General features: G+C 39.1%; 2 protein-coding genes across 11 annotated transcripts in view; both read left to right on the forward strand.

The window, feature by feature from the left end:
• The window catches only part of LOC146468145 (sodium channel protein 1 brain-like), a 37,033-nt gene extending 29,419 nt beyond the window's left edge, over nucleotides 1-7,614 (forward strand). For all 4 annotated transcript variants that reach the window (XM_085124704.1, XM_085124705.1, XM_085124706.1 and 1 more), the window contains 5 exons: nucleotides 311-448; nucleotides 744-857; nucleotides 1,618-1,756; nucleotides 2,605-2,736; nucleotides 6,001-7,614. In XM_085124704.1, coding sequence (XP_084980830.1) covers nucleotides 311-448; nucleotides 744-857; nucleotides 1,618-1,756; nucleotides 2,605-2,736; nucleotides 6,001-7,109 — 1,632 coding nt within the window. In that variant the 3' untranslated portion in view covers nucleotides 7,110-7,614. The remainder of the gene's footprint in view (nucleotides 1-310; nucleotides 449-743; nucleotides 858-1,617; nucleotides 1,757-2,604; nucleotides 2,737-6,000) is intronic.
• Nucleotides 7,615-9,330: 1,716 nt separating this feature from the next.
• The window catches only part of LOC146468146 (follistatin-A-like), a 30,479-nt gene continuing 18,370 nt past the window's right edge, over nucleotides 9,331-21,439 (forward strand). For 2 of the 7 annotated variants that reach the window (XM_085124721.1, XM_085124726.1), the window contains exon 1: nucleotides 14,987-15,142. The gene's annotated coding sequence lies outside the window, so the exon portion shown is untranslated. Of the gene's footprint in view, nucleotides 9,411-13,856; nucleotides 13,997-14,986; nucleotides 15,143-16,039; nucleotides 16,187-21,241; nucleotides 21,378-21,439 lie in introns of those variants that run through there. The other 5 variants (XM_085124722.1, XM_085124727.1, XM_085124724.1 and 2 more) reach the window with 4 other exon arrangements.

Raw genomic sequence — 21,439 nt, forward strand, 5'->3', positions numbered from 1 at the left:
ATTACAAAAGCGAGGCTAACTGTAAAGCTTTTCATGTGAAAATTAGTTTTGTTTGCATATGAATGAAACTAATTTCATTATAAAAACTATGTACGAAGCCTCGCTTTCATAATGAGGTTCAAAGCAACGGAAATAATGGCCCATTCCAGTTCAGCCAAATCCTATCAATTTATGGAGTGTTTGATAAGCAACCTCGGCTTTTGGCCGTACTCTGTCTTTACTATATCTTCGCTGTGGTTGCTTATGATAGCTTCGTTGCATTTATGTGAGTTTTACAGTTTAATGCCGACCTTTGTTTCTCCTTCTTCAGATTGATGAGCAGCCGGAGAGCCAACACAGTTTTGCGCCTTATTTCTTCTTTGTAATTTTCATTATCGTTGGGTCCTTCTTCACTTTGAACCTCTTTATTGGAGTCATCATTGACAACTTTAATCGGCTCAAAAAACAGGTAAAAACAAATTAAACGAATGAATCGTATAAGAATTGATAACGGGTTTTGCTGTGATTTCTGTGTTCAACATTAACATTTAAACTGAATTGAAAGTTGCTGTGATTTCTGTTTCAACATTAACATTCCCATCTCATCAGTTGTACTTTCTGACAGCACTTGAACCAACCAGAACAATCATATGAAATGAATTGAACATAAAAATCCACACGCTCTTGTTTTTTCTTATGTATATTTTCTGTTGATAATAGCGCAGTAACTTGACATATTCTCCCCTGACTATTTTTTCCTGTAGTACGAAGACAGTGGGGCGCTCGATATTTTCCTAACACCATCCCAGAAGGCTTGGTTCAACACTCTGAAAAAAGCTGCCAATAAGAAGCCCAAGAAAATGATCAGCAGGCCACAGGTCAGTGCCTAATTCCCTTTTAGTTAGCAGTTAATAACTTTTTTATGTTAACATTCTTTTGCACTGATGTTTAAAATCAACCGGCTACTGTTCATGAGAGCTCTTTGTATGTAGCACTTTGTGCAAGCTTTCTGTAGGCCGTGCTGATCAAGAGATAATTACAGGTTACTTTAGATACCTCCTCACAAGTCCAGATTTCCTTGCTGTGCTAAAATTCCCCTGAATACAGGAGAAAAAACTAATACATGTTTTGGAGGAAACCTTAAGCCTCCTCATCAAACTGAAGCCTGAAAACATCCAAAGTAAAGGTGTGCCTCACTCGTTTCGTTTTTGGAAAATATGCTCAAGACAATTTGGAAATAGAGCGGTTTACGATTGAGTGTTGTAAAACAAAAACCAAAGTAATTCCTCTGACCAATCACAAAACAGCACAATGAACCAACCAAAATTTGAAGCGAACACACGTAACCGGTGTCAAGTGCGGGAAAACGCTGCGACCAAGTCACAATTAGTTTTGGCTTGGCTTCCCATTGGTTCAAAAAATAGCGCGAACGTTCCCAACTAATCATGAGCGCAGTAAAGCAAACGCGAAGTTGCTTGGGACACTGAATTGAAAGCCATTCTATTATACAGTCTTTCAGTCAGTCTTTCTCTACTTGTCTTATGCTTCAAAGAATTACCCTGTCGCCCTGTAGATGTTGTTCTGACTGCCCAACATCTGTGGTTTGAGAGTTAAGCGAGGATTTGTTTTGTGTTTCAGGTGAAGTGGCAGGCTCGTCTGTTTGATGCTATCCACAGCTCAAAATTTGAGACATTTATAATGATACTGATTTGTCTGAATATGCTGGTGATGATGATCCAACATTACGGACAAAGCCAAGAGGTCGACATGACTATGAATATCCTTTTATAGTTCCACTGTGACAAGTGCATTACTGCTATATGCTAGTTATGCAATGTTTTCGAGTGGTATACCGTGAAATATCCCACGAGTGACTTGATTTTTCTTAGTATGCACACAAGCCTTTTTAAGCGAGTGTGTATACCAAGAAAAATCAAGTCACGAGTGGGATATTCACAGTGTGCCACGAGAAAGCAAATTTCATAACTAAATTATCCCATGCCACTTATTGAATTAACACAAAACGTCACTCTTTAATGCTTTAACAGTAAATACAATCAGTGAAAGAATATTCAACAGATTGGCAACATTTCTTGAAAGTACATAATTTTGATAAAAAAATAAAAAATATAATAGGTACTTCTCATTAAATCAACAAAAGGTAAGAAGTGTTCAGGAAAAACTCATTGACAAACTATTTGTTAGACCGCGAGAAACGCCTGGATTTTTTTCGTGGAATATTACCCATTGCATACCGCAGAATGGTCAAAATAGTCAGCGGTGCTAGACACTGGGTTTTCAAAACGGCGACCATTAAGGAATTTACAGCGACTAGCGAGGTCGTCTTTCCGTTGTAAGACAACTATGTTTAACATAAGTTTGAAGAAGTTTTATTTCCCTGCCTCAAAAGTGAAAAATTATACCCACACTCTGTCCTAACGTACGTACAAGCTCCGAGTAACATCCCGATTTGGGGAGATAAGCAAAGATATTGCTACGACACGCTTGTCTTTACACGCTTCAGCATTGCATCATATCAAACATTTTTAAATGCTTTAATCTGTTTTTAGTCGTAATAAAATTGTGTTCCTTAACTGCGATCCCGACTTCCTCTCGGGTCATCACATATAATAAATCTCGTATTCACCGCATTATTTACCTTGGAAGCCTTGGTCAGGATTGTCGCTCTTCGTCTGCATTATTTTACGCAGCCGTGGAATATCTTCGACTTTACCATCGTGATACTATCAATTATTGGTAAGAATTATATCACAGTAACAGTAAAACGCATGCTCTGATTGGTTAAGCTGATCGCGTGTTGGTGTATGTGTTTGCGTACATGGATTCTTGAAGGTCCATGGATAGAAAATTGGTTGAACTTGACTAAATTGAACCCAACAGCAAATGAAAGTCGAAAAGACTTCCTACATAGGTCCGGGTCTATGTTCGTCTGAATTAAAAATGTTCGCTAACGTGAACTTGGGTCGATGACATCCGCAAGTTCAGTTGGAGCAGTTTATGTATACGATAGGATTTTCGTGGAGAGTTTTTGTAGCGTGGTTTTCCTACCCTGATAACCTACAACTTACAGGCAACCGAAAACAAATGGAAACAAAAAACCTCATGGGGCTCCACGACATTCGAACTTCAGCCTTCCTGAGTACAAAGATTCGAAAAGATATCGCGTAGGCTGTCATCGCATATCTAATGCTTGAAAATATTTGTTTATTCTTGTAACAAATACCATTAAAATGGCAAACCCGAATTTACGTGAGACAGAAGCCGAAAATATACAGAGTTCTATGCTGACGCGATCCAGCATTGGAATTTTCTGCCAAATTGGTAAACAACAAATCTAGCAAAAGTTGCGAGTGATTTAAAATGCACAACCTATAGTCTGACCAGTCCGGTGTGGTGCAGTTTCCTTTGTTATACGAGGTGGTTCTAATGTTTTAGTCTTTGTAAAATCTGTGTGACTATTGAAAAGAAAGCGAGGTTACAGTTAGGGATTGAAACATTGAACTCACTCGCAGGGGGCCTGCTCCTATTCTAATCCCCGCCTCGTCCCAGGCACTAATGCATTTCAGTTTTGCGGAAAGAGCGGGAAAACAAGGGCACAGGGCTTGATGGGAAGGACACCATGCGCACCGCTTTTGCCTAAGACCAGAGACGCCTGGGAACAAGTCAGGTGTCGTCCTCTGTGGAAACTATTACGTAACAGTAAATTTTTCGCTTAATCTATACAGGAAACTAATAGTGGAAAATATAAACCCGAAATTTCGACATGTCATTTATTTTCCTTGCAATGCCTCCTTCAGTGGTTTAGACTCTCTCTTGGGACTCGAAATTCCCTTTTGCCAATTAAGAACGTAACATTTAGAACTGGTCTTTATATCAGTATACCTGTTACACATTTATAATGTCCGCGTATACTGGTTATTTTCTAACGTTCCGTGATCCAGTTTGCGTATATTTTGTTTCAGCGCACTTCAACATTTCCGGCGGAAAAAATCAGCTTTTCTAATGCTCCGGATAAACCTCTCGCACAATATTGTCTCAAGTGCGGAATTTGTAGTTGAACTTTGCACGGTGTAAGTGCTTTAAAACATATGCAACAGGTTTAGGGGTTTGCGGTTAACAAGAGGGTTTTAAAGTTAAAATTTCTTTCCTTTCTTTCCTTGTTTTTAAGGAAAGGTTTAGGTATAATCCCTCTATTTCGATTCGCTTGAAGTTTGATCTGTACAAGTAAACGCAAGGCGGGACTGCATAAGTCTTTAAATAAAGTAACACATGCTATTTTAATAAATTTCAAACCAAATACTCAGGCTAAATTTTAAGCTTAAAGAATATACATGATGGGGTCCAATACTTAGGTGACAAAGCATTCTTAAGAAAATAACTCTCAAAATATTACCTCATTAGTTTTTGTGGTAATGACAATTTTTTTCAATTTTGAGTGTGCCAATCCAAACAAACTTAAGTGGTTAAAAGCCGTCTAAAGTGTTAAAATAAAACTTGCACTCAGACGACACACTTGGAAATGATTTGAAGCAAGACGAGATAAACTTCTTACGGTAACCATGACTCAGTGATCTGACGCTAAAATCTGATCAGTGACATGAATATTCTTCAACGAATTAAACTCAAAATACCCTTATAATATAACTCCGACTCGCGCAGCGTTTTAAAGAATATTAAAATAGATGCGGTATGCCAACAATTATCCTCGCTGAGCAGACTCAAACATTATAACCAACTTGTAGAATGTGATAAACAGTTGAATGGTCACAGTTAAGGATTGTATCCACAGACCCAAAAGTTAAAGCCGCCTTTTAGAGCCGTTATTTTCTCTTACTGTACCTTTGGCCCTGAAGGAGACTGCCCAAATAAAATTAGCCTTTGCCATAGTGCCAGCCCTGCAATCAGTTTGGTTTGATTTGAATGGTCACACTTTAGCAAATCATCCACAGACTTAAAAGTTAGAGTGGCGCTGTTTATTATTCTAAACAAGGTAGCGGAAAAGTTATGCTCAGTGGTTTCCATTTGAATGGTCACACTTAAGGATTTCACCCACAGACTCAAAAGTTAGAACCTCCTTGTACAGCATGATAAACTGCACCACAGGAAAGAACTGCTCAGTAGCTTTCATTGGAAAGCCCCATGCTTAAGGATCTGACAAGACTTAAACAGTTTAGCGCCACCTGGTACAGCATAATAACAGCACTTCAGTAATTGAAGTACTGCTTAGCAGCATTCATTTCAATGGTCACATTTTAAGATTTCGTCCACTTTGCTGTCATGGTGAGTTCCGCGTGGGTGTACTAGATGTGTTCGGAGCTGTCAGGTGCAAAGTGGACTATCCCGAAATAAATATGATGATCCAAGCGAGCTGAGCTTTTCAAGTGTGCTTCATACGTATTTAGTCCTACATCTATGTTGCCAAGTGCTTTATCAAAAAGGTGTTATATATTTTATGTCTAGGACCAGAAGGAATCTTTACACATCACGCTATCTTTATTCTAGTGTAACTAAGTTAAAGCTCACGACACAAATTGTCCTAATTTGACGCGTTTGGTGTCTGCGTTCAAAGTAATATAAAATACCTTTAGGAAAGCGTGTTCTTTGTTCTTCAATGGCGAGCAGGAGAAGCGAATAGCTATTATTTGAAGAGTCTAAGCTGCGAGACGCCACTGAAAAGAGTTAAGGGGGCAATCTGGATCAGTGCCATCGAAGTTTTCGACGTCATCTCGTCTAGGTTTGAAGCAATCTGATCCAAAATGCCTCATCGAAATTCAACTAGATTAGCCCCCTCAAATGTCCCCCTTTTTGTTTTAGTTTAATTTTAAGCGCTTTTGGAGTGAAAGGGATCATTTATTAATACAAATAATCGTCTCAGTTACAATCCTATTATTTCAAAAATTTACTTCAGTGTTCTTTGTCTTAAAATGCCAAGAAATGGATGATGGTGTTTCGCCTACATTTGTGTGCATTTATCTTATCCGTTTTTTCGTTTCTTTTTAGGAATTGTGCTGGAATACCTCGACTACAAGTTTATCGTCACCCCGAGTTTATTCCGTGTGGCTCGAGTTTTTAGAATTGGAAGATTGTTGCGGTTTTACAGGGGCGCACGTGGGATCCGCCGGCTTCTCTTTGCTCTTGTCATCTCTCTTCCAGCGCTGTTTAACATAGGCGCTTTGTTGTTTCTTGTCATGTTCATTTATGCTATTATTGGAATGTCATCGTTTGGTTATGTTAAAAAAACTGGAGCACTGGACGACGTGGTGAATTTTGAGACGTTTGGCAGCAGTATGTTGCTTTTATTCAGACTTTCCACGTCTGCAGGGTGGAACGATGTTCTTGAGCCATTGCTGATCCAGTCTCCAGACTGCGACGAGAAGTACCTGGGACAACCCAATGGGAATTGTGGGACACCGTGGCTGGCGATACTTTATTTCATCTCATTCATACTTCTAACTTTCTTGATCATCATCAACATGTACATAGCCATCATTTTAGAGAACCTTAGTCAAGCACATCAACAGGACGAAGTTGGAATTACCGATGATGACTTGGAAATGTTTTATGCGCTATGGGAACGTTACGATCCGGACGCCACTCAATATATTCTTCATTCTCAATTGTCTGACTTTGTCGACAACCTTGAACCGCCATTGAGACTTCCTCAACCTAATAAGTTTGCGTGCATTCATTTGAATATTCCCATCAAACAAGGAGACAGAATTCACTGTTTTGATGTCATGCAAGCATTGGTGCGAAGGGTTATCGGCGAAATTGAAGAGGAGGACTCTGTAGCCTTTGCCCTTATGAAATCTAGAATGGAACATCATTTTGTCACCGCGTTCCCAAAACGCGCAAGAACTCAAACCGAAAGCACAACATTGAAAAGGATTCAGGAAATTCGCGCCGCGACGATAATTCAGCGTTCATATAGACAATACCGCTTCCAGTTAGAACTAAGAAAATTTAGGCTTCAGAAAAGTCAACAGTTTGAAAACAGCCCATCTTCTGTAACAGAAGTGAGACCCCACGGGAGTGTTCAGATTACGGTGGAGGAACAAGAGCCTGAAAACGAGTCACATGACACTATTGTTGTGATCTCTGATGATTGAATGGCGTAAAGCATGATGGGAAGTTAGTTATCGGGGAAACAGCGCATTTATATTTACAAGATTCAGCTCGCTTAGAGCGCGTAAAAATTTTCCAGGGTTGCCATCTTATGTGTTGATGTTTGCGATGAACGAGAGCTTGTTTTTGACAGAAAAAGTTTTGAATTTGCTATAAAATTCAGTTCAATCGTTGCAAAAGTCTCGTTTGCTGTCCTTCAGGTTGTAGTTGTAATTTTAGTTTTATACAGGTTTTTGGCAAATCAAAAACAAAATTCTGAAATCGTCTAAATGTTATTATCTTCCTCTGATACTAACATAATTATTGGAAAGAAAGCTTTTTCGCCTTAGATTTTAATTTTTTTTCAAAAATTCCGAGTTCATCGAAATTAAGGAATTGAACTATTTTTAAACGGTGCGTTGTCACTCTCCGAGCTATAGCGTTTTATAGAAAAACATACCAAGTGAGCGTCTATCACAGTTTGTCAATAAAAAAAATGTTGTTAGATGATTTGCTAGCTTTTAATGGTTTGAACCCAGTAGTCATGTCATATGTACGTAAATTATGATCATCCTGGTGAGTGGAGTCCTGAGAAGGACTGTTTGTGGTGACATTGACTGATGTTTCGACAACCTGAGCGGAAGTCATCTTCAGAGTCAAGTGAATTGTGGAACGTCAGTAGATGGTATAAATATCTCTGGTTGTTGACCTGATTGGTCAACGAAGTCCAGATGTTATTGGTCGTTTGTCAGTAAGCCGTGATGTTATTGGCTGTGAAGACTGTAAAAAGTGATTGGTGCGTTTGGATCCGCCTTCTGTTTGTCAAAAGTACGTGGGTCGGAACAGCAGCAATTTTGGTTTCATCCGTCGCGTCTTCCTCTGCAAGAGTAGCGGCGCGTTTATTTATTGCGATTTTTTTTAAAGCAAGATGATAACTGAATATTAATAAGGGTGCATTGTTCTGCATGGTACGATTCCGGAATAGGAATCCACGGAATAGACCTGTATTCATGTTTTTTAGGGACCTCTTCTGTTTTTGGAATGAACAGAATAGTATTCCGTTCATTCTGACCCTAATGAATGGAATAGAGTTACTAAGAATAACAGAAATTGCGTTCTTTTGGTGAGGTTTACAGGCCAGTAATGGGAATAGGGGGAAAGTGATATTCCTTTCCTGATAGCTAAAATTGTTCCAAAAGAATGCGCCCTGGCTACGTTTGCGGTTTCATTCCCCTGAGCAGTCACCTTGGTCAGCATTACCAAGTTCGGGCTATTTACAGACCTCGGCTATCGCCTGCTATGATGACTGCCATGCATCAAATCGAGTATCAGGGATTTTTTCGTTTTTCTGCACCTGAGCTGAGCTGTTCAAGAAATTGAAGTGTTACATCAAATGGCTGTCTCGAATTGCCTTAATTTGCTGTGTTTTCATGATTTAGCTCGTTATTTCGTAGTTCTAATTATTCATCTCTAAAAATGATACTAAATAACTATTGTTTAAAATATTTTGGGGCAACACAATTAACCCCTGGTTTTCGCGTCGCATCACACTTCATTGGGACGAAGGAAATACTTTGTGATAGCTGTCGGTCTCGCCGACTAAGGTAAAGCAAGGCTCCAATGCTGCATTCCACTTTCTACATTTTCTTAATCTTCTTCTTCCTCTTTTTTTTTTAATTTGATTTTTTGGTCCGACTACGAACCTCGGTAAAACTTAGCTCTGGCTACTAGCCTTTTCGCCAGTGTACCTGTGATTAAAACAGGGTACATGGTTACTTGTAAACGGTAAAGTAATTTTTTTTGACATGTTCCCGAAGGTCAAAATACTTGGTGCAAGTTTGAACACCTAGTAGCTTGGATTGATTTGAGGAGATTACCAAGCTTAACATTTTTCATAAAAAAAGAGATAATCGGCGTTTCTTTTAAAGTGATTTTTTTTCTCCAGGTGTCTCGTCGCTTCCGCTAGTAGAGGCGAACTGTCTGTTTTTATATTGTTATTATTTTTATCGTAAACGATTTTGGCGTCTCTTCTGTGAGATTATTTGTTAGCTGCGGTTTCCAGTAATCTTCATCTTTCTCTTTCGTGTTGTTCGTGTAAGCAAAATGCTGTCAAATTACAGCATATTAATGGTGATGTATGGTGATCCGGATTTGCCACTTGTACACTCCGTATCTTTGTAACAACAAGAAAACATTCCTGAAGCTAAAAATATTGCGCAAGTTTGCGATGCAAATTCAGTAGATTGTGTCGAGGAGCTTTTAGATAGAGAAGCACGCGATCAAAAGAGGCAGAGTTCAGTAATCGGGTGAGTAGTGAAACAGTTTTTAAATAACACTAAGCTAATAGATCCGATTTGATAGATCACCTTCGCATTATTCTAAAACCGCTGCGGTTAATAAGCGTTTCGTGTAAGCTACTCCCCAGTAAAGGCTGGCAGAAAACTTATGAAAACAACTTGTGTCAGGAAAGTAACGTTGGTATAACTCAATTTAACTATACGAGTTTAAGGCGTCTTAGTGTGAGCAAGACAAACCTCCACATTGGTTTCATCAGGATACGCGGAACCAAATAAAATCCAAAACAGGGAAAAAACTAAAATAGTTAAAGCCCCTATATCCTATTTCGGAATAAAACAACCCAACAACCAAAGCTTTCACACCAGATGCAACTTACCTACATACATTATGGCAAATAAACGCTCGCGATTATTATTATTTAGGAATTTGAAATTTACGCGAATTGAAGCCCATAAGCAGATACTAAAAATCCCAAATTAGAGAACTAACATCATCGTGGGAACACCTCTTGTACAAATATCCTTGGCATCGGAGACATTTTCTTCCTGGGAGGAAGAAAATGTCTCCGATGCCAAGAATATTTTCTCCGGACATGATATGGAAGAAGTGAATTTCAGAGACAAAAAGATAACTTGAAGTGTTATAAGAGACTGAAGTGTGCTAAAAAGACAATACTATCTATGCAGGGCAAGATTCAGAATGTTGAGTATAAAAGAAAGAAATTAGCGGAGCTTTCTAGAACAATTTATATGTTATGTAAGGATGCCCCCAAAGGTACAGGCATTGCCGTATGCACATTGCCCCCATCCCACACATTTCCCGTATCCCCTACTTTCCCCGCTATATCTCTTGTATTCCCCTCCTTCCCTGTACTCCCTAGGAGGGTTAATGGTTTCTTATCTCCTACATCCCCCTATCTCACACATTCCCCGTATCCCCTACTTTCCCCGCTATATCACTTATGTACCCCGTCTCCCCTTTTACTCCATAGGAGGGTTAATGAACTCCTATCTCCTACATTCCCCTACCTCACACATTCCCCATATCCCCTTCATCCCCCTACCACACACATTTCCCGAATGATCGTATCCCCTACATTCCCTAGATGTCATGTATTTCCCGCCACCCCTGTTACTCCCAGGGAGGATTATTAAGCTCCTGCCTCATACAATCTCCATATCCCTCTTTCCATATCTCTCCTAAATGCCTCCTGACTGACAAGTTCCCAATAACCCCCCCCCCCCCCCAACCAAGTTGCACATTCTCTATATCTTTCACATGCCCCAGTTTCCGTTCATTGTCAGACCAACACCTCTAATTCATCCTTCGAAAAATATTTGTTAAAGCTATAAAGGCAGCTAAGAATGGTAAAGATATTAAGGTGGGGGTTCACCTAAAAGCCATTTTCACGCCGCTTAAAATCGGTCAAATGAAAATATCTTGTTTGCATTTCAAGCAATACAAAAACCCTCCATTCATAGCACAAATTAATGATTTGGGGTGTTTTATGAATTTTTGGGTGATTTTTAGGTATATTTGGAAGGAAATAATTTTTCTTGAAGGATTGGTAAAATTAAAAGAAATAAGGAATGTTGAAGATTTAGTGAAGTTTTAAAATTAGAATTTGTAGTTAATAATTAATAGACGGATACCCAGTTAGTCCACTAGCAACCTGGGGTGCTCTTGCGTGGTTGTCGACTGTCTGTTAGTGTTCCAAAAATCATTTTCTTTCTTCTATCCATTCTTAAAACTCTTCAAATTTCACTCAAATTCAGGTAGAGCCCCACCTTAAAGGGGGACAAGAACATACCTTTCTTAACATTTAAATCGAATTTACAGTGGCAGATATATCCATCTGAAGTAGATACAAGTTAAAACGCGCCTTTTAACATGTTAATATAACAATGAAAAAAATTAAAAATAATTTGAGCAAAATGCTCCCCCGTCTCTGCTCCCCCCTACCCCCTCATTGGGGTAGAGTTACTGGGCGCAGAGTCTCTGCAGAGTCCCACCCTCACCGGTCCACCCGCCGAGGGAGCTCCGAAAACCTGATGATGCTGAAAACATTATATATAGGACGCGACAGCGTCTTTCCCTCCCATGTGGGACACATTTTCTTAGACGTGCACGAGGCACGGCCTCGTTTTGGTGCGAAGCTTGTTTTCGTCCTATAACGTCATAAAATCACTTTTTTCGTTCACAACTCTGACAGAAGTCTTGAACGCGTAGATTTCTTGACATCTTTTAGGTTGATGTCGATTACATCAAGGATTTTCTTGAAAATGTTCGTCTTAAGGTGGGGGTTCACCTAAAAGCCATTTTCACGCCGCTTAAAATCGGTCAAATGAAAATATCTTGTTTGCATTTCAAGCAATACAAAAACCCTCCATTCATAGCACAAATTAATGATTTGGGGTGTTTTATGAATTTTTGGGTGATTTTTAGGTATATTTGGAAGGAAATAATTTTTCTTGAAGGATTGGTAAAATTAAAAGAAATAAGGAATGTTGAAGATTTAGTGAAGTTTTAAAATTAGAATTTGTAGTTAATAATTAATAGACGGATACCCAGTTAGTCCACTAGCAACCTGGGGTGCTCTTGCGTGGTTGTCGACTGTCTGTTAGTGTTCCAAAAATCATTTTCTTTCTTCTATCCATTCTTAAAACTCTTCAAATTTCACTCAAATTCAGGTAGAGCCCCACCTTAATTACGGCTTATCAGTGTCAACAACTTTTCTCTTAGCTTTGCTCAAAAGGAGACAATTTTCCGGCATTAGACTGACACCAAATATCGCCGTAATTTTTTAAAATCCGATTAACACTCAGTCACATCATTGGCTGAGTTCTAAGTGGGAGAACTAATCAATTAAATGTGGTGTGATATGTCTAGAACAGAGTTGAGATTGCATTCAAATCAAATAATTAAACAGATAGATTTCGGTATCACAAAAATCTTTACGTGCCTGGAGGACGTGAAAGTCCGTTATGTCAAAATCTTCTTCACCTTCCTAAAGAAGAAGAGTGGAGGGAGTAACACTCCTTTACACAAGCAGCAGACTGCTTTTCACCGCGGAGAAAGGACAGAGACCTGATTTGCTAATCTTGCCACTGTCTTTTTCCTAAAAGTCCGCCGTAGATTTTTTTACATCATCTGGTCTTGCTTTTCCCCTGGTCAAGATCTTTGTGACAGACACTGTACTACGGCTGCGCCAAGCCTACTATAAAGCAGCTGTATAAATCTCTCATCGGTTTTGCTGTGTTCATGACTTTTAATGAACTAGAGATCGAGGGGGCTATCCAAACAGGGTGGGAGGTAGGGTGCTATAAATGTACTGTGAGACTCATTTGTTTAACCACGCGGGTGCTTCTTACAGATCCTTCAAGAAAGTGTAAACAATAAAATATTTTAAGTAATATACAATCGATTAAAATAGGCTTCATCTAACTGTCTACCTAACTAATTAACCTGCTTTATCGGGAAGCCATGCGAAAAAGAAAGGAAAAATACCTTCAACAGAAAACGTGGCTCGCCCTGTAAAGGCGGTAAATCTTTAAGGGGACTACCTTACTATTCAGAGTAAAACTCTTTCAATTCCACAGCATGGCCCCACTATAACTAAAGGTTCTTTTACAATAATTAATCAGTATGGGGCTATCAAGCTTACAACCACTATCTCTTAATTCGTAGGTCAAGGTATCGAAACGATAAACAAAGCGAGAATTGAGATTTCTGGAACCTTGCCACCTACTATATTACACACCAGCTAGCATAACCGCCTTATCAACAGAGAAAATATTAATTAAAGTCGTGGGCGACCATATTGAGTGCCAATGTTGATAATGTGTACAGGAGTTATACATTACATTAGTCGCCTATGTAGATCATTTGTTAGTCGTTTCTCGGTTGTTCCCCTGTCTTCTTCATTCCCCTATCCACTCTTGCCCCCGTTGAAATTCCCTGTACCTTTCAAGGTGCCTAAGGTTGAATCTCAATATCTCAGAAAAACAAAAATGTTTCAAATTCAGCGGAAGACAGATCACTGAAACAAGTGAGTGAAGGAACACTGATTTCGTTTCGACCTCCAACAAGCGCGAGTTAAAGTAGCTCGTGTTATTGAAATTTTACACAAGCCGACACTTGACTGAAAGCTCACACACCAAACAGAGCCGCCGTCCACAAATATTTGTGGAACAAAGCTAAGGCGATGACATTAACTTCGTGTTCTATTTTGGATAAAGTTTTCTTACAACCAGCTACAATAGCTTCCTGATTTAGTTTGTGGGCTTAAATTGCAATAAAAACATAGTTATTTTTGTTTTTATATATTCTTACTGGCAGCCAATCATAGTTTCCAAATGGATTATTGAAAATTACTCTCCAGCTGATGTTTTTTTGTTCGTAGTTTTTATGGCGTGGGTGTTTGAAAGTTAATGCGCACGGCGTTAAGAGGTCCGATATAAGGCGTCCGTTTTGCCCGCCGGAATTTACATTTCAAGGATCGTTCTGGACGGGAACAAGAACGGATATCGCTGTATTTTGCGTTGTGTGCAGTCATATGTGACTTGTCAGACAAAAGAAACCCTTCAGTCGAAAGGTAAATTCAGGAAATTGCGTTGAGACCCGCTATAAGAACGGATGAGAAACTTCAAGATCAAAAGTCATTGGAATTTCTGTGTTGCGTGCCAGCCGCTAAAACAGCGCAAAATACAATGCAACCAGATGCGCCAGTTCAGATAAAGTCGTGAAGTGCAAGAGGGTTGCATGCCAAGATGAGCCAAAACTATACTTAACTTCCAATACTTATATTAATTAGTTTATTTTCATGGAACAGTGCAGCTAAAACATTTCATATTGTTTGGATGATGTTCTTCGTCGATGTTGGACGGGTAAAACTAAAAAATAAACCAAAAACACACTGTTTCTCGAGGGAAATATTACGAGTGGGAAAACTTGAAAACAGTTCAGGCGGAACTTTTGAGTTTTACGGAAATAAAAGTAAACTTGCGCGCGCATCACATTTAGATTTCACATCATTTGTGCTGCTGACTTTAGATGAACTTTGATAAATTGGTTCAATGTTTATTTGTTCAGTTCGTAAAATAAAAGGGCATACACTACAAAAAACGTGTTTGATTTGATGTGAGCCGATGATAAATGGCTACTGAAATATTTACAGTTCCTTCTTGTTCCAATCTTCTAATGTCCATCTTTCAACAAAACTGACCTCGCAAGTTTCTAAACTTAATATCGCGTGTCCTCTTCGGTGAGAAAGCCTTTCACACCTTGAGAAGTCAACTAAATTCCTATTGTCTGTATTTCACCTCAACAAAAAAACACATTTGATATAATCTTAACTTGACGACCGATAGGATAAGAAAAAATTTGACGCTTGTATTTTGGCGTGCGAAGAAAGCGCGGTTTCTTTTAAGATTTGATGAGTGCTTTTGAGTGCGCAGCCCCGTAAGAACACCACTCGACACTTTAAGAAAATGATGTCGGCGATTCCAGACGTTAAATGACGTTAATTGCCTCCGTTATTGCCCTCTTTTGTGCCTTCTAGACAAAAAGTATTTTAGGTATGCTTTCTGACGTCAGTTTTAATACTGCGTAAGAGTGTAGTAAAAGACTGATGTGAGTCAGTCTTGTCGTAAGCGGAACATAACAAGCATTGCAAGCTTGACAGTCTAATGCGCTGATTTCAAGCAAAGAAAACTGTGGAAAACTGAAGTGAATTTCGTTGGTGAGTACAGTACTGCGATATTTTAAGTCAAGTTACTTATTCAAACCATGTCGCAAAGAAAGGGCTATCGTTTGTCTGAAAGAGAAGTAGTTTCGCAAGATGACTGCGTAAAACTGCGCGAGCAGTATAAAAGAAGTAAAGACAGATCTTCTTGACCAGGTTTTTTCAGACCACAGAAACAGACCATTGAAAAGCGATGAAGTTACTGTTTTCTCTGAGCAACAAACAACGACGTCTTTGTTCCAAAGAAACAAGGCGATAGATGAGGATTCAGCCTAATTAAATGTTTCAGCCTGTACATCTGTTACATTTTTCGTAGGCAAAGTAAGGCCTTGGTTGTCAAACTGTTGGCAGAAATCGCGCGAGAACCTCTCTTCAGTTAAGTTCATGAATTATTCACTTTTTTTTCGGCTACGTTGACATCGATCAGCTTTTATTAAAATATCAAAGTCTCACGGTGATGTAACAGTTTGACTTTCACATCGAAAACAAGCACAACTTAAGAACACAGGTTATCATATTCTTTTGTGTTTCTATACAATGCCCCCGGAGGCAGTGTCCTTTGTTGACGTTTCATTGTTTACGTTTGTTTTTCTCGTCTCAGCTCATTTGCTTCGCAGCCCCTTTCCCAATATTTGCAATTTTCGGTTCCTTTTAAGGCGGAGAAAGCATTTGATATGTCCAGTTAACATAAAGTTTGTTTCTAATTAGACCTTTATCTGATATTTGCATAGGCAGGCTTTAAAATACACAGTTGCATAATTGTTTAATTCGATCAATTTTTGAAATTTTTATCCAGTGTAAGTCGACGATTGTTTGACCTCTAAATGGAATTGTATTCCTTTGGGGAACTTTTATCCGTCTTTGCAAGTCTTTGAAAGATTAGCCTTAACTTAAGTTTGCATACGTGCATTCCCAGTGAAGGGTTGATCAAGTGCTGAAAACACCAGCGAAAAGGCAAGGGGATCGGAAGCGATACAACAGCAGATAGATAAAACAGAAACATCAGAAACATCTCGCACGGTTGCATTTGTAAAGGCGCAGGTAATGTGAAAGTAATCGACGAAGCTCGTATGAATGAATGATCTTAATTAGGTGTAAGATATAAGCGATATAAGTTCCATTACATACCAAATACGTTAACTCAAATGTTTCCTGAAAATGTATTTATACTGAGAAGTTCAAAGGCCGTAGTAGAGACAAGCTAAACAATTTTAATATCTTTAAGTTAGTACAGTGAACTCTGAAAGCGGAGGCGGACATGTTTGGCTGGCCCCAGGCGATGTTTGTTTGTAAATTAAAGCTCTTTAAGGGGGGCCCGGCCACAACGCCAGATTGCGTGCACGTTGTAGGCGTTTTGTCTGTAACTTAACTCAAGGTACACATCAAAACGTACAGAAAATTTTCTCTGAGGTGAATAACCTTGGGACCAGCCTTCCTGTGTCCTTGTGTTAAGCGGGAACCTTCCTGTGTACCTTGCTAATTAGTCGCACCTTTCTGTGTACCTGGTCTTCAGCGGTACCGTCCTGTGTACCTTATATGCAAGCTGTACCTTCCTGTGTCTTGCGTTCGCGTACCTTTTGTTGAGCAGTACTTTTGATCTGTGAACTGTACTTTCCAAAGAAAATCTTTAATCGGCCTTGTTCTCTGGCATTTGTTCAAAGCTCTACGGGATAACATAAAAGAAAATCTTAAGTATTCACTAAGCTTTGATTTGGCACCGACGACAAGCCGCCTCATTTATCAACGTGAACTGACCCAAGTTTTAATTAAATCCTTTGCACCATTAAAATGGCGCTGGACGAGAGTCAAAAATAACAACACGCAAATGATAACCAAACAGGCTCTGTTTTAAGCTTTCAAACTCTTGACAGTGCTCTAGAAACTGCAGAGACAAAGTAAGTAAAGTGTTGATTTCTTTTTGCTCTGGCGCGCTTTCGGGACTTCGTGTTACACAGTCGGCTAATACAGTCTGATGTTAATTTACTCACCAAAAGATTACAGTTTGAGATCAACACACACTACGTTAGATTTAACATTGGAGTAATTAAGTTGTTTAAGTTTCGCTATCACAATGGTTTTATTTCTAAGGTAATACGTGTCATCAGATCACTGTAGAGAACCTATTAACATTCCAACACCATGCGCTTCCGGAAACTCCATTGAAAAGGGTGCCGCGGGTCTTTTTCTGTATTTACTAAGTCATCTGCAGAAAACTCCCCATCTCAGTCGATGTCAAAGGGTGCAATTGCCTGCAAAACATTACCACACATTTTCAAAATTGCTTTTGGCGAAAAAACGTGTTTCTAATTGTGCATGTGTCTATCTTTTCGTTGTTGTATTTGTACCTTAAAACTAATGCCATCGTGATTAGGAATACGGATGAACACTTTTTGAAAATGATTACAGGCTACTTTTTTTCCCGAGAGACAAAGGAGGCGCAATTGTCATTGATTTGCCAACGGCGTGTGGAGTGGCTTTAGTCGGTCATATTTGTTGCAGGTGGAGTTAAAGGGTTGGTGAGGTGGCCTACCTTTGAATTCACGCCTCTGTAGGGTCAGGGTTTACAGAAAGTGGATTTTCATTTGCTAGATTACCTCCAATTTACGCTCGTAGTTACCAAGTGGGAGTTTTCTACAACCATTTTAAAATAAACTAAATTTAAAATATGTGATCCCCTATGCTTCGCTAAGAAACTATTTCACCCAAGCTGTTTTAATCTAAGCTTAACTGTACTCTAAACTCTAAAGATTAACCCCGGAGGATTTAAAATAACTAAAATCGCAAAATAAGCGGAATATGTTATTATGATTATTAGACTAAACTGTTCTTAATCGTAAAACGATTTCTTTGATGCCAGTTCATAAGTCAATCCGTGACTGTATTTCTTGCCTCACGGTGCGCCTTTAATACTTAGAAAAAGAAACATTTCTTCCTAACGTACGGAAGTGCAAACTAAGTAACGGTTTGAATTTTTTTAAAGAAAGAAAAAGGGGAGAGACAGAGATAGAGAGAGAGAAACAGAGAGGAAAAGGAAAGGAAAGGAACTAACAATATTGCAGGCCAAGAACTGCCCAATAGCTCTTATTTGAATTGTCTTACGTGCAGACACAAAAGCTAGACTGGCCACCTTTGTGTTGTATAATAAACAGTACCACAATGAACTCTTGTTAGCGTCTATTTGAATGGTCACTCCTCAGTATTACATACACAGAGTGAAAGGTTAGGGCCACCTTGAGCATCCGATGCAAAGCACAAGTTAATCAACTGATTTCATTTGAACTGTCACGCTAATAAGGATTTCATTCACGAACATAAAAAGGTAGAACTATCTTGTACAATATCCCAAAACGTTTTACAGGAAGTGCTACTCAGTAGCTTTCTTTTCAACTGTGGTTACAACTTGGGATTGTGCCACTTAAGACTTAAAAGCGTTAGAACCGCCATGTTCAGTACACTGAAAAGTACTGCCAGTAGCTTTCATTTCAACGGTAATACTTTAGGATTTCATCCTTAAACCAATACGAAATTTAATCAGATTACGTGATTTAACATTCGAAAAGCATGTTAACAATTTTTAAGCCATTTTACAGAAACACATTGATTTCAAAATGCCACATTGTGGATTAAGAAGTGTAAAGTACAGGTCAAGTGTGGAAAGCACTTGCTGGGGGTAAAATATATATACTCCTCAGAATGCTTGGTGGGGGTGCACGGCTCCAGGTTCTCCAAATCCTGTTGTTGTTTTTAATTTTCCCCTTGTTCGTTTGAGTCAAGAAGTTTAGTTCCCTCAAAAGGCACACCCAGTTTCAGCTAGAAGGTAAAACCTTGCCCAATTCCACACAAAATGACTGATAATCTAGATTCATTTTCAAAAACCAGAACGGCTTAAAAACTGTACTCCTATGGGTTGTACACATTTGTATAGCTTATATAGCGTAGTATCCCCTCCAGTCAGATGTCCTAGCGAGGATGTCAAAACGTGCGTAAGCAAAGACGAAAGAAAAATGCTGCTTATAATTTTTTGGACTGAAACCAGTAATTTTCTCGGGTTTACGGTCATTTAATATACACTCGTTTTTAAAGGTCTTGCACTTAACTACACTTGTGCTCATGATCGCACGTACGAGATTTGGCACTCAACGAGTTAGGCAATTTCCGGTGGATCTGAAGATAAAGATTAATGCGATGACTGAGTTAAGAGTGGCCATTCAAACGAAAACCACTGAGACCTTTGCTTGGAAGCTGTTTGTTTTTAAAAATATCTTTCAGGTCTTTATCAGTGTATAGTTGCACATGGGGAAGGGTCAAATTCTTTATATTCAACTTGTGACCAAATTATCCGATTTTCGTATTCTCTCACGTACGCTAATTGACGTACCCGTGACGATGCAATATGTCTCTAAATGCTTCTTCGTATTTGGCTAAAGTTGCAGACACACGCACGTACACAGCCACAGTTCAAACATTGGTAGATCTTCTAGAAGAAAAAAAGAAGTAAATTTTATGAACGCGTTAGACAAATTAGGGTCTTTCTTTTCTCTGAGTGACGTTCAGTTCAGAAAGTTGTAACTATTGCATTCTATGTTAGATTTGGTGGTTACCTACATCGACTGATTATCTGGGGCGCACCGCAAAACGGCTGTTGTCAACCCCTTGCCCATCATGTAATGCTTTCAGCGCGCGGGAAAAGTTGCGCCAAGCAATATTAACGTCATGTGAAAACGCAGGGAAAGTCACCTCCTATCTTGGCTATTAGTTCACTGATATCCCGTGTCCGAAAGTAACGGCCCGAGGGCTTATGAACGTTAATTGAAAATTTTGATCCATGGCTTGACCAACGCAGTTGGACAGTAACATTCCTCTCATTAAGCAGTTCTCGTTGATTCCGGCCGTTTCTGTTTTTCATGGTGGTTTGCAGCGAGGTCAAGAAGGGAGGTCTCGTTACATAACCCTTTTTATTTCATAAAATTAACCTTTGTGCCATATAGATGGTTCTACCTTTTAAATTAATGCTCTTAGCAGTGTGTCCATTCAAAGAAAACTCCTGAGCAAGATGTTCCTGTGAGCGATTCGGGATTTTCGGGTCAAGTTCGATTCGGGATCTTCTTGGGACTAAAAGGATTTGAAACATTCCGAAACTTGTTCAACCGGTATTTAGACTTTCGAGAAAAGGCCTACAAGGACAAGAGAAATTAAAATTACCAGTTTTAATTTATAAAATATTTTAGTATACTTACAGCAATTCAAAAGCTTCATCTCAATTAGCATAACGCTGACAAATCTGGTTTATGCCGGATAAAATGTGGACAAAATCCAAAAACATGAAAACAGTTCGTAAGAACATTCTGGTGGTGCTGTGTGCGGTAACGTTTGAAGCTGTTGCTTAGAAAAATGCTGCATAAGGTCTTTCACCTACGGTTTCTGAATGCACAGCTGTATTTGATTTCGTGGACAACAACTAACAACTTTAAAAGGTCGGGCAGACTGTTGATACTATATCGAGAAGCTACCGCGTGGATGAATGAATAGTTACAGTGCGCCATGAGTAAGTTATTACTAAAAACAAATGTTAGCAAACTCCTGGACGTTATTTCATATGTCTTTCGACTGCTTTGATTCTAACTTTTTCAAAGTTCTTAACAGATTTTTATACGTGAATTGCAATCCATACATTCGCTCTTCAATTGAGTTTCCGCCGCCGCCGTCATCGTTTCAAAAAATCAATTCGGGTTATCGTTCTGTAATCAAAAACCATCTCGACCTGCTGTATTACAAATGTGGTGAAATAATATCATTTATAACAATGTTCTATTCATCTATGAAGATTGCTCGCATACTCAGACTTTGTTGTATCATCAGTATCCTGTCTATATAAAGGACGGGGAGGGGTGGGTGGAGAGGGGGACGAATCTTATTATGTTATGTGTAACATAGGATATGCCCTTGTTCACTGGTAGAAAAATGCCATATCGTTTCTAAAATTAAATTAAGGTTCGAGTTTTGACCATTTATTCTCACAAAAAATCCCAGGGATATTCTTTTCTCCCCCACCCCACCCCCGAAGCTTGAACGCTAAGATGTGATAAGGTGTCGTTTGTATTAAACGCCCTCTGGCTGTGCCACATGTACGTTCCACGGATTTCAGTGTAGTGTAGTGTAACACTGTTACTCACTGGAATTCAAAACGGTGTATACAAGAAAGACTCAAGCATCCAAATACATCCTTTGCTAGGTACGTCATGAATCGACCTGACACATTTACGAATATGGTAACAATACTTCTATCAAATGTAA

This window comes from Pavona decussata, unplaced genomic scaffold (genome assembly GCF_977016875.1).
Source record: "Pavona decussata unplaced genomic scaffold, jaPavDecu1.1 SCAFFOLD_133, whole genome shotgun sequence".
In the NCBI taxonomy this organism is placed as follows: domain Eukaryota; kingdom Metazoa; phylum Cnidaria; class Anthozoa; order Scleractinia; family Agariciidae; genus Pavona; species Pavona decussata.